Source organism: Sinohyriopsis cumingii, unplaced genomic scaffold, assembly GCF_028554795.1.
Source record: "Sinohyriopsis cumingii isolate HCF-2022 unplaced genomic scaffold, ASM2855479v2 utg000813l, whole genome shotgun sequence".
Lineage (NCBI taxonomy): Eukaryota > Metazoa > Mollusca > Bivalvia > Unionida > Unionidae > Sinohyriopsis > Sinohyriopsis cumingii.
The window spans coordinates 1,457,070-1,470,697 of record NW_028315934.1 but is presented as its reverse complement, the minus strand read 5'-3'; the positions used below and the strand labels follow the sequence as shown (position 1 = coordinate 1,470,697).

The 13,628-nt window shown below is 39.8% G+C and overlaps 1 protein-coding gene across 1 annotated transcript; it reads right to left on the bottom strand.

Annotated features, from left to right (window-relative positions):
• Nucleotides 1–5,957: 5,957 nt before the first annotated feature.
• Nucleotides 5,958–12,404, bottom strand: LOC149773217 (uncharacterized). Its single transcript, XM_089946662.1, has 3 exons — nucleotides 12,375–12,404; nucleotides 11,794–11,866; nucleotides 5,958–7,512 (listed from the first exon to the last, which is right to left on the bottom strand). Exons 1-3 carry the CDS (start codon nucleotides 12,402–12,404, stop codon nucleotides 6,503–6,505), a joined length of 1,113 nt encoding a protein of 370 aa, XP_089802788.1. The 3' UTR covers nucleotides 5,958–6,502.
• Between the last annotated feature and the right edge of the window lie 1,224 nt (nucleotides 12,405–13,628).

Genomic DNA, 13,628 nt, shown 5'->3' with positions numbered 1-13,628 from the left:
ATTTTGAATCCTTGAATGAGCTATCAACGAAGAAGAACAATCTCCCTGCCAGATATAGGTTCATTAAGGGTTTGCAAGATCGCATTTACAAATCACTTGCCACGATAACGTCCAATCAGGTATCTGAATTTATTCCACTATGTCGTGCAGTTGAGAAGATTCGTCTTGAATTGTCACACGAGTATGAGACTCGAAAATTAATTAACACCAGGGTGAGACTGTTGCGAGGTTATATAAAGGACGCGGAAATGCCTGCTAGTATTTGTGACCCCGAGGAAGTATAAATGCACGAGTCAAAGAGACTTCTCACGGTAAAAAAAAAGTGTATTATTTTTTTTGTATTTCCAATTTCAGATTTTGGAAATGTTTTACATTTTCAGGATTTGCTTGAGCGCTTCAGCATCAATACAACAATGAGAATAGTTCATGATCTGTTCTCGTTGACACCAAGCTGTGATCATATGATTTTGCTGTAACTGCGTCAATTGTGACCGCGTCAACAAGAAGTCTTCGTCGCCGTACACGTCAACGATTATTTTAACGGGGAAATACTGTTCGTGTGTCTGTCCCGAGAAACTCTTTGAGTTTCCAAATGCGGTTTTTATTGCCTCGTGAAGAATTTGCTTATCATGAATATGAACTCGTGCGTGAATGTATTCATACATTATACACAACTGTTTTTTTTTAAATGCGTGCTAGAAACTCTTTGAGTTTCCAACGATAACTTATGCCGAACCACCTGGCGATGCTAGCATGAGAAACTCTTCGAGTTTCCACGCTCGGGGAGCATTTTAGGATTTCACCAGTAAGTTCACGGAGACAGTCTCGCCACGCAGGTCCAACAAATTCCCCCGTTGGTCGGTGAGTTTGAAATTTATCGTTGACAACCACGGATTATGACACCGTAGATAGACCACATTGATTGGTTCTTGCACAATCAGAAACCCGGGCGGATCTTTTGGTGTGAACGTATACAGGATAAACCCCTGTTGGGGTGTAGTATTATCTGATGCGCTGTAGCTACCGTCGATGACGTCACATACAAGATTGACCGCGATAACATCTGTGATCGAAACTATCCCGACGGAGATGTGTCTGCCATCGGCGGATGTACTGTTGTCGTGCTTGAGAATAACCGGCTGCGGTTTTGTTCGCGTGTACGTGGCAGAAATATCTTCGAAAGATTCATCGATGAGATCCTGGACTGATTTTCGTAGCGTGCGCGCGTTATATCCAGGAAATTTAAAATCTGGAATACCCGCCTCGGAAATACCAAATCGGGATGCAAAATCCGATCTTTTTTTGTCTCCATAATCGCCTTTGTAATCCAGTAGATTCTGAACTAATTTTTGATTTATAATTTCCATCGCGGATGCGAGTTTGTTTAGTTTTTCTATGGTTGTGATAATTTTATCGCGAGAACTGCTTGTAGAAACGCTAGCGTTTCCACTTGTTATATCAGAAATATAATCTTGAAAATATACTCGCAACAGTTCTAGCTGTTGTTTATGTGCTTGTTTGATCGGATTAAAAAAATGAGCTTCTATGTCTTCTGGAGAGTAAAGACGGTATTCCCCGCCGCTGAAAGCTACCTCTATTATATCCAGGGGTATTATATCCAAGGGGGGTCTTGTTATAAACCAGGCTTGGCCTGATTGTAATTGATCTGGAAATAAATAATTGCTGTACACGAGGTCGTGTAGTCCTTCCTTCGTGGTCTCGAAATCCGATTTTTCAGGTTTTAGTAGATCCGGTTCGACCTCGGGTCGTTCTCGTGGCCATCCTAATACGGACCTGATTGAGCTTTTATAAATATCCACGGCGTATCCCGGTGTTGAGATTTCAATGACCGCAGACAGCGTTGGTTCGTGCTCGGTCACAGATATTTTGGCTTCCTTGCCGGTGATTCGTTTTATTTGGCGTTGTATCTCATTGTTGATTTCTTCGATCTGATAACTCCCAGTGGGTAGCGTAATTGTATCCCATTCAAGTTCACGTTGTTGTGGGTCCGCGCTGGGTCTCCCGAACACAAATGAATTATTCGGCTGCAGACCACCAAATGATTCCGACCTGATATTGGGCCAGCTGTGATACACACTGAGCTTCGACAACGCGATTTCGTTCACCCGAATTGGAGTTCGAAAATTAATGCTGAATTGGGGGTTAGTCGAGGACACTGAGATCATTGTGGTCCTTACCGGTGTTGTGTTTGTGACTATTTGTTGAAGAAGTTCCGCTGACATTATTTATTTGTTTAGTTTTCAAATAGTCATTGTACGCATCTGACATTAGTTTGAATTCAGAATCTGATATCAACGCAGCATCGCTACTTTGCACGTCTAACGATGATGATATCAGCGATGATAATTTCTGATATGCGGTCGTGGCTGTATTTAATTTTGTCGTGTAATCGTGTAATTTTGTGTTAGCACACGAGGATATTTTTTTTGCTATGATGCCGAAAACTCCTGCCGTGGTAGTGGTCGTACAAACACAGATCGTGGCAGCGACTACTGCTGTTACCGGAGTGACCGCTAATAATACTACTCCGGCGGATGCAACAACGGCGGATACTGAATAAACCATAACGTCTAACACTGTTATGCGTCTGCGGTATTTTTTTACTTTTTGACTGGTTACTTCGATGACAGTTTTTAACTCAGATTGCCACTCACGGACTTGATTGTATCTATACGCGGATGCTTCCATTATTACTTTACCCGGTGACCAATTAAGGTGTTTCGGCGACAAATTCCAGACAATACCAGTAATTGACTGTGGCTAATCCTTCCGGATTTTCGGCTTCCAGCGTAAAAGTTTCTTCGGTTCTTTTGTTTATCACCACAGACGCAACTCGGGAAAACTTCCTAGTTAAATCATGTCTGGTAGATATCTTAAATTCTACAGCAGAGAGTACTGTCAGTCTGTATATTCCAGTAACATCTGCAGTATGTGTAATAGTCTTGTTTTGTTGTGACCATGTTTCCCTTCCTGATTTTATCGTACACACAAGGTTTTTTGGGGTTACTCCGGCAGGAATTTTAATTAAATTAAATTTTTCCATTATCTGCGGAATTCCATTTACTACGTTATCTAATGTTTCCTTAATTTCGGTGAGTTTCATACTGACGGCATTAGGTTTCCCGAAGAACTCATCTACGGTGTTAAGAACGTTTCTGCGAAGTCTTCCAAACTGGGTCACATGAACATCATACTCAGCTCGTAACGTGGATAATTTGGTATCTATGACGCTGTCGGCTGTGTCCACATACTGTTTGTTTGCTGCATCGTCGTTCGAGGCTGGATCTCTGAGTACGGTTATTTTGTTTCCATTCATGCTGAGTTCTCCTGTCATCGTGTCACCGTCTTTTTTCACGCACTTGTCAACACCTTTATCAATACTGTCTTTGATGCTTGCGATTGATATATTCGAGTCCTTGATCCGGCCGCCATCACTAAATGCAACGAAGTTATCCTTGGTAGCTCCAAGAACTCTGCGAATTATATCATTCCACTTAATGTTGCTCGTTCTTAGTTTTCCTTGCCTGTCTTGGAAAATAGCAACTTCATCTGGGTCAACTCCAGCTATATTCAAAAGATTTTCGACTTCATCTCGGGTCGCATATTTTGAGAGATCAGCATCTGTGCTTGGTTTACCTCTTCGTGTGAAAGGTCTTCCGTAAATATCTACCATTATTTGTTATTGCTGTTTTTCAAATGCGAGCATTTCTCGATGCGGTATATTCATGCACTACTCGATGCGGAGATGTTGCTGGATTTTTTGAGATCGCATCAAGAACATTTAAAACCTCGTTCCCACAAATGGGCGGATCAACTAATGTTTGTGTTGGTAGCGTCGACTGCCACACTGGAACATTATAAAATCTGCTGACATACCTGAGAAACTCAACTGGCGGTGCTAAACCGTACGAATCAAAATAGATAATTCCACGTGGATCGATCGCGTAAGCAACCCAGTGAGTTCCAGGACCGTCTTTGTTGTCGAGATTGATAATGCCAGTTTCTGGATTATTTGGTCGTTGCGGTAATTGATCTCGCATAAATACTCCTCTGAAATGTTTTATACGCAATTTTTTAACAGCATCTAATAAATCAAAATTGCTCATTGGAGACTGCGTCTCACGAAGCGTTTTTAAACCCGTTTTGGGTACCATGATGCCGGAGTTCCTGGTAGTCTTAGACCGCGTCCCTTTTTTTTGTATCCATTTCCGGTTGCCTTTTTAAGTGCCATTCCGGCCGCTGTTCCAACTGCACCGAGTGCTGCGGCTTTTGCTACGGCTGGTGCTGCCGCGGCAATCAACGCCGGTATTGCTGCGAGAAGAGGAAATATTCCACCGGTTTTAGTCATGTCCTTGATAGCTGCAGCAGAGAAATTAAGTCGGACACCGGTTTTTGCTGTTAGTGCCTTATTAAAATGTTTAATCTGAGTATTAGTCAACGACAGCTTGTCTGGACCACCAACAAGTTGATCTCGTTTTAGTGTTATTGATGTCCCGCACGTGCTTGCGTTCTTTGATTGCAATTTCTTCGTTTGACCGGAAGTCAAGGTGACGTTAACATGATTGTATGACATTATATTTCAAAGACTGAATTTAATTAGGTTACATATTCTCGACTGGAGCGTCAATGACTCTCATTCGTCCGCCAACACCTTCCAAAAGCATTGTTTTGTCGGAGAGTATGACAGCAATCGCTCTGTAACCACCAGCAGGAACTACACCCACCCTAGCCTTAAAGTGTATATCAACGACAGATTGTTTGGTTAGATCAAGATGTTCCAGCGAAAAGTAATAAACCGGATATAACGTTTTGAAATCCAACTGTGATATCTGTAGACCGGTATCAATATTTTGATCACGCCCCATAAACGTCATCAGACGGTGATACGCACGTGCGACCTGATTTTCTTCAAAATTTATATGAATGTCTTCAGATGGTTCTTGATGTCCGTTTATTCGCAGCGAAACCTCAGTGACGTCACAATTATCAAATACCATTGAATTTTCTTCTCGATTGTTTAATCGATCCATTCCCTGAAGTGCAACGAAAATATGTCGCGGTGCTGATACTCCCTGTTGTGATGCTATATGCCACGTAAAATTTCCAAGAATGTTACTCTGAAAACTATCTGTTGTTGTTGTTAACCATGATAACAGTGATTTACCGCCTGTATCCATGAAAGAGAGTAGCCGTTGCTCTTCAGTGATCGATGGAGACATCACTGGCATCCACAACGCAAGCTTGGATAATACTACTTTACCTTCAGCAGCACCGGCTTCACACCAGATAGCGTCATTGCTGGTACCGTGTCTAACAAGTACAACTGAATGATTAGATCCAAAAATAATCTTTCTGACATTTCTGCAGAATCCAAAGATGTGAGACAGCGGAATTACACATGAGAATCTTCTGTTATTGCCTGATAACATTAATTTACGCGTAGCAAACCCCAGATTGTAATTAGGGTTGTGATGAACTATCGGCCACACATCAGCATCAGCGTTATCGGCAAAGTTTCTTGGTCGTCTTACAATGCTAGATCTATGATCCGGATGATCAGAATTGTCCTTAGCAAACATCATAGTCGGACCAGCTGATCTGGTGTAATCATCTGAGTATCGTGCTAATCCCAAGATTGTTGTAGCAACGCCAACATTATCCTGAATCGTTTCAATCTCTCTCCCGTCAATGCTGTATGAAGCACTTTTGAACAGCGCCATGATGCCATTATTAACAAAACCAACTCGAACATCAGCTCCGTATGCTGTATTAGCGGGAACATTTGTTACAATTTCACCCGTGACTTCAAGAAATGCTTCAGCGGGCAAGAAATATCTACTTGTATCCTGAACTCGCAATTCAATTCGCCCCGACTGATTAGGTACTATTGCTTCGTAAGAATAATACTGATAATCACGCACTGACTCATCCTTGAGTGTTGGTGCATCCATGTCGAACGCTGGATCAGATATACGTTTAAACATTTTATATAAAATTATTGCCTTCTAAAACGAAATCCACTTCCTGATATCAGACTTGTATTTATTTGTTCGGGTGTTTGGGCTACTAACTCTGCGAGTTTTTGACTGGCAGCCTGATTTATTATTTTACCGACATCCGCTGGCATAAGTTCAGTACTCGCCAGTTTCACCGGTGGTGGTTTTTTTGATCTGCGAATTAACCGTGATAGTCTATCCTTGATTGACGCGAATGCCTTCCCGGCGAGATCACCAACAGATCCAAGGGCTTTATCCTTGATAACATCAATAGCTTTCATCGACAATTGTTTTGCAATCGGTAATGCCTTAGGGGCTATTCTTGAAAACAAACCAGTAATTGTATCACCGAGACCATCTCCGTAGGTTGCTCTGTATACTGGTAATCGTGAGTTCACTACGCGGACTGGTAACACGCTAGCGTGTCTGGGTTGAGAATTGTGCACGATCATTTTATTTAATTATTATTTCTCTAACTAAATTCACTAGTCGCTGTGGTAACCATCCGTGAGTTCATCAATGAGCCCCCGGTATGTACTTATATCCATGATGCCACGCTGAAATAGTCGCTGACAGATACCTGCGGCCTCATTTATAATTTCTGGGGAGTTGTTTCCGGCGCGTTTTCCTCCGATGAGAACTTCTAGTCTGGACACATCGTTGACGACGCTATCAGGACAGATGTGGTTATTATATCCGCTGCCTGTTTTCTCTTTTTCTTGTTGTTCTAATTCAGCAATTTTTTTGTTTATTGCTTTAATTTCTTTTTTATTTTTATAATATGCAGCAATTGCGGCTTTGTGCTTAGCCTTATTTTCCGGATTGCTTTGGTCCAGTTCCTCTGTTTTTTGTTTATTTATTGAAAGATCGAGCTGTTCCCTTATCAGTTTATCTTTTTTCATGATTAATTCTCCTATTTGTTCGGGAGACGACAGCCGAGTTTGCGGCGGCGACGAAACAGAAGTGGTAAAATCATCATCGTCATCGGGAGCGCTAGCGCCCATTTGTTCACGCGATAAAAATTCAGGCACTGGATCGGGCAGTGTCATTTGCGGGGTCTGTTTTAGAGCTTGTGTTTTCTTCGCCGGTATTTTTGCCTGCTTTTTCATTTCCCTTTCCTGTATTTTTGCCTGCTTTTTCATTTCCCTTTCCTGTATTTTTGCCTGCTTTTCCATTTCCTTTGCCTTCATTCGTTGGTCTCTTAGTTCCTTATTAACCCCAATTACGCCAGTTTTTATAAAATTATAGGTATCATCAATGTTAGCTATTCGAGAAATGCCTCGGTTTACTTTATAAACATAATCCCGCCACTCTCCCTGAGTCATACCCGAGGCAGCTCCTGGTTTTAGAAATTCTTGCCGGTTAGGATAATTTAAGACAATCCAAGCAGAAAACTCCCTAAGCTCATCTATGTTAGTAAGCGGAATATTTTTTATTTCAGTAATACCATCTTCGGTAAATTTATTAATAAATGTTTCCTTAGCAACTGTCACTACTCCGGCGGCACCTGGATCAGCTGCGGCACCTGCATCTGCCTGTTGCTGTTTAAGTTCTTCTATTGCTTGAAGTAACCCTTGTTTTGTTTTGGTAGGGTCGGCAGGATCAGGTTTTCCTACAATTGCAGTTTTAATTTCACCAGTAGCTGCTGTAATAGGCTTAAATAATTCCTCCGCAGATGTTGCAAACTCAACTCGCGCTTCTTGTCTTGCTTTTAATTTTTCTTTGACGGAATCACGAACCGGAAGAAATTTTTTAATCGCGGCTAGTCGTTGTCGTGCCAATCTAGTTGTGAGTGCTTCTCCGATATTTGCCATTATTTATTTATCAATGATTTAATTCCGTTAACATAAAAATGTTTCCTTGGAAACTCGAAGATTTCTCACAGCGGGGGGCCGATCATGGATTTTTCAATGACGGACCCCGCGAGCGATGCTAGCATCGCCAGGGAACCTGTTTTTGTGTGTTTGGGCCTCCTGTATTTGTGAAACTGTTTTTATCTATTTATTCTACTTTTAGTTTCGGTCTGTTCACCCTCCCTGCTGCTAGACAACAAGGAAGAAAGAACCCTGGACTTTTACCAACCAACCCAGAGGACCCACAACGAACACCAGCAAATAAATCAAACCAAGAATAAGTGAAAACCAAACCTACTGCCGGAGAGAGAGAGAGAGAGAGAGAGAGAGAGAGAGAGAGAGAAAGCAGGCGTGATTAATACATATTTGACCAATCTGATGAATGTGGGATCAGATGTTTAATCAATAATCAGTAAAAAACATTGACACATACTGAAGAACTGAAACTGGTAATGGAAACCTATCCAACATAAGAATGACAAGGGAAATATGTTCCGTTTCGTGCTAGACAGCTCTTTAGAGCCACAATTTGCCTTAAAACTTAGGGAAGGATGTCGCCCTGACACAAGTACCCCTGGCAAACTTAATATTTAATGACCTGATTAGGGCTCATAGCCTGGAAATTCCAACCATACAAGAGTCGATATAAAATGAGGACCTAGTCATAGGAGGTATCGTCAGTAGTAATAGGGGAACTATCGTCTGCCCAAAAGCAACTGAAGGAACAACGAGAAGGAAGTTTCTACTGCAACACCATCTAAAGGGACTTCTGATTCATGACGAGGATTAACCAAAGCCCTTTTTAGGCCTCAATCGAATGACCTTTAATTAAGGGATTTCAATTTGGCTTGAAATCCCCATTCGATAATACCTTATTACTAAGGTCTAATTTGATCCTTTATTCACCGCCGTCTAAATTATAGTACCACTTAAAAGACACAGCATAATACTGTAGTATATAAGTAACTTAGACTCTACAGATTCGGTAATTTTGGAAATTGAAGTACACCTTGTATACTAAATTAAAACACTAATTTAATATAGGAAAATTTTAACTCTATTTGATTAGACTAATTGCACAGCTGGCTGATACATTATTGGTAATAGGAATCGCCTAGATTTGATATAAGGTACGCCTGGCGTTTCATTCGCGACATTCCTTGGATGCTGGTGCTTCCCGAAGAGTCCCTTTTCTGCCTTCCATGGCCGGGACAATCCAAGACGAGTGTATAGTACGAGTCCCACTCGTTTTAATAGCAGGTGCCCAGATGAGCGTGTACACACATAGCTGGGCTGACGTCACAAAAAATGTTTCCAAGCACGCTCGACGTCTCAAACTGCTGTGGTATATGTACATTAGAATGAGTGTGTGTTGGGACTATTTCCACTCTATACAGCCTACAAACAGGTCGATAAGGACTTCATTTTCATCCAACTTGCATTAATTAAAAAGCATATTCGTGTGCATAAAGGCATGGGTGATGAGGCTCATTTTCCTTCACCCGCGATTAATTAAGTATTCCGCTAATGCGGAAATAAGGCAGTCACGCGTGCACGTAGTGCCAAAGCGACACAAATCAAAAAAAAAAAAAAAAAAAAAAGAAGCAGTCTGGCTACCTATCGTTGACGTGTCAACTAGAAAGAAATGAGTTGCATAGCTAATTTGAGAGATGCTTGGGATAGTGTGGTGGAAGTGGAGTATGTATTAGAGATGATAGCATCCAGTTGGAAATATCCAGCTAATCTACAGTGCGTGATGAGACGAGTGTCAACCGTTCAAGAAGCCAGGGAATTGATTAAAGAGGTATGGTGGGAAGAAGAGAAGAAGATGAGATAATTAATTTCCTATGAACACTGCAAAGTGGGTCTATTGAAGAAAGCCTTGGACTTTATAGTGACTAAAGAGGATATTTAGAAAAGATAGAGGCCTGCCTGTATTGGTCTTACGCACCCTTAAGCTGCACGAAAAACGGATCCGCTGCCTTAGAAGAAGCTGAAAATCTTAAGAGGAAAGTAATAAATAAAGAAGTGGAAACGATCAGGACCACCTGGGCCATAGAAAGAAAGAAAAAGGAAAATGACGTCACCCCAATTCCATTTTCCCTTTGTCCCTATAAAATCTCATGTCCCATTCCCCGTTTTCCTCAATAGTTCCATCCTGTTGAAATTCCCCTTGTCCCTATAATTTTGTTGTCCCTTAAAATTGCCTTTCCCTATATTGCATTTGACCTTTTTTCTATAGTAAATCCCATTGTCCCCCAGTCGTCCCAATATATTCTACTATTATCAGACGATAAACTGGTTAAACGATTTGTTACAGCGATATCGATTTTAACAAGCTATAGATTCTAATTTAAAGCATGAGGTCCGGACATTTTTACAGACATCGATATTCATGGGTTCATTTTTAAAATAGTGTACTAAAGGCCAGGCCGGGGGTGGCAGTGGGGATGGGGCCTGGGGTTTCCGTACCCCTCCCTGCAAACAAAGCCACGTACACACAGAAGCGTTCAGTCACTTGAAATCTGACCATCGTTTTATTATTTCGCACATTTATTGGATATTATGCAAACTTTGAGTAAATGGACACATATATGTTTGCTTTTTGGCACTTTCAAGGAAAGTCATGGCCCTTTTGAAATTTTTGCACCCACCCACCCACCTTCTCATTACTTGACTTTGATCCGGCCCTGGTACTCGCCTTGCAGTTCTGTGATTTTCTCGAAATTGGCTAGTGATGACAAACTAGTAATTTATAGTCATATAGTGCATGTAGGTTAAGTATACGATAGGTGGTGCTATGCGCAAAATATCAAACACTTCCAATACCGCGTTTCTATGGAACAACGGTATTGTAGGAAGCTACTATAATGGCATATTTTGGACCAGGGTATATTGAAAATTAAACATGAAATATAATAAATATACCTCATTTTTAATTTCATGATGGAATTTCAAGTGTATCCTATACATTTATGTTTACCGTTTAAGTACTTCCCAAACTAAGTAATGATGGTCAAATGCAGTAAACCCATTACTTTTAAACCTAGGCGACAAAGCATGTATACATGCAATTAGTCTTCAGACGAAACGATCGTTACGGTTCTCAATCTCATTGTCTGTAAAGCTGTATAGGAGGATGTCGTTATTTAGCTTTATATAAGGTAGGTTTTGGGACAAACATATTCAAGTGCAGTTTGTCATTGTGACGAATATCTTTGCTAAAAGAATTGTGCACGTTTTTTATTATAACGAAATAAAACCATATATGAATTTCTAACCTGGAATAACGGTCCTGGCGGTAATTGGTAATGTCAGTGAGAAAGAAGTAACTTGTTTTTAGGTATACTCTAGTATATTTCTGCAAGACATAGCTAAGGTTTTCATTAATTTTATGTTTGATTTAACGTACATTGGGTCGAGATTACAATCTTAAAGTTGAAGTTTTAAACGTAGCGAACACTCTACGAATGAATCATAAAATAGTCATAAATCTGATTGAAATTCGTTTCTGCTATTTTTGTTGTAAAATCTCTAGTCCATTGAGTGTTTTCTGACAGACATACCAGATTGTGAAATGTCTGATGTCAACATTACACTTACACCTCTTATTTTAACTGCAAGACATCCTTTTTCCTGCACACTGGGTCACATATACGTTATACTAGCATGGCAGTTTGTTCACTGACGCTATTAATTATCCAGATTTAAGATTTATTTTAATTGTGTGACGGTTAAACACTTTAAATCATCTAGGCTATAATTGATATACTTCTCATGTTCTGTGTGTGTGTGTGTGTGTGTGTGTGTGTGTATGTGTGTATGTGTGTGTGTATGTGTGTGTGTGTATGTGTGTATGTGTGTGTGTGTATGTGTGTAATTTGGATTTTAACGTAGCTTTAACAATTTTTAAGTCATATTACTACGATGTCTGCAATGTGGCAGTTTATAGTGATTTTTTAGCACTGGGGCATCATGCCGCAGACATGTAGCATGCTGTCCCACCCAGTCACAATAACCTTACACCAGGCCGACCAGTCCTAACACTAACCTCTTAATACTGAGCACCTAGCGAGGCAGCTGCTATTACCATTTTTATAAGTCTTTTTTTTTTTACTCGGCCGGGGATCGAATCCACGAACTCCCGCAACCGAGGCGGACGCTGTAACCACTAGGCCACCGGTGCGGTCCTCTAGTTCTGACATTTCGATTGCTTGTAAATCTCCTGGCAGTGAATGCCTCGCTTCGGATTTACAAGATTTTCCGAGATAACGCGAGAGCGGTATTTTCGGTTATTGTGAAATTGGTATATAGTCGGGTTTAGTTTTGGGTTTCCTCTTATTATTAGTTTGTATTGAGCAATATCTTTACGGTTTTACATTGATCATAAGTTTTATAGATTTTTATTTCTCTTACTAGTGTAAGAATTTACTCTCGTGGAATGTCTAACGATAGGGTGTCATTTTTGTACAAGTGGTATGTGCCATATGGCGAAACTGCTAACCCTTGTATGAACTGGTTTACTATTGGTCATTTTGACGTCTAATTGGTTTATTTATTTGTAAGGTCTAGATACCTGAAATGAAAATTGACACAACATTAAAAGCACATTAAATTTTCCAATAATTTTCAATTGATATGATTCGATAATTATGATCTCACTGATATGAAATGAAATATCATATATATTTGACATCTTAGAGTAATACCCTGTATTACTATATACTTAAGTGTGAAATATTGAGAATTTTGACCAAATAATTTTCGTATTTTTCATTCATTTCATCAAAAACATTTGAGACGAAATTATGGTATATAAGCGGGTTGCAAAATTTATTTCAGCAGCTGCATCGTTCATAATGACATCACTGTGAATGGCACTCAGTCTGGTTTATACTAGACCACACTGTAGCTTGACCTGTTCCAAAAAAAAAAAAAAAACCTCCGAGTATCGTAACATTGATTTTGCTGTATCTATTTTTTGAATCGTATATATAATAACCTTCCAAGACTATAGATGTGTGAGATCGAATTTAAGTGAGCAACTGCAAGCTACAGGTATGTGTAATTTAGATTCTATAAAGTACTCCTATTACTGAAATAGCTGGTAATGAAGACCTTTATGACTTATACCGCATGGATTTTGCAATACTTTCACAAAAAGAAGCAATTTAAGTAAGTAACAAAAACTATTAAAAATAACAACCATAAAAAAGTAGGAGTGAAGTAGAACAACTCGTGTATTTGTCATTGTCGCTCAGTTTGCTAGTGTGGTCGTTTTTTATATCATCAGTTTTTCGTGTACACTATGTTACATATAATTATGCAAATGATGGTCACAAGATCAAGTGTATACTTATTTCACTTCTCTGCCAAGAAGGATATTCAAAACCGGGCACCGTAGAGTGATTACGTTTTGTACAAATATTGTATTTCATAACGAAACCTATGTATCACCAATCAACCAAAACTTGTCACTTAGACTATGTTTGACCAATAAATATGTGTAAATGCCCCCGATACGGTCAAAATAACACAGACAGACAGACAGACAGACAGACACACAGACACACACACACACACACACACACACACATATATATATATATATATATATATATATATATATATATATATATATATATATATATATATATATATATATATAGATAGATAGATAGATAGATAGATAGATAGATAGATAGATAGTGATACATAGCTTGTGGAACATTGTATATTATGAAAACCACAGCAATCC

What these genes read in the sequence shown, in the direction of transcription:
- LOC149773217 (XM_089946662.1), bottom strand. Translation starts at nt 12,404, where the DNA reads ATGACCAATAGTAAACCAGTTCATACAAGG. An exon ending in GTAAACCAGTTCATACAAGG is followed by an intron (nt 11,867 to 12,374) that starts GTTAGCAGTTTC and finishes TGGGTGGGACAG; the next exon opens with CATGCTACATGTCTGCGGCA. An exon ending in GCCACATTGCAGACATCGTA is followed by an intron (nt 7,513 to 11,793) that starts GTAATATGACTT and finishes GTGCCGCCGGAG; the next exon opens with TAGTGACAGTTGCTAAGGAA.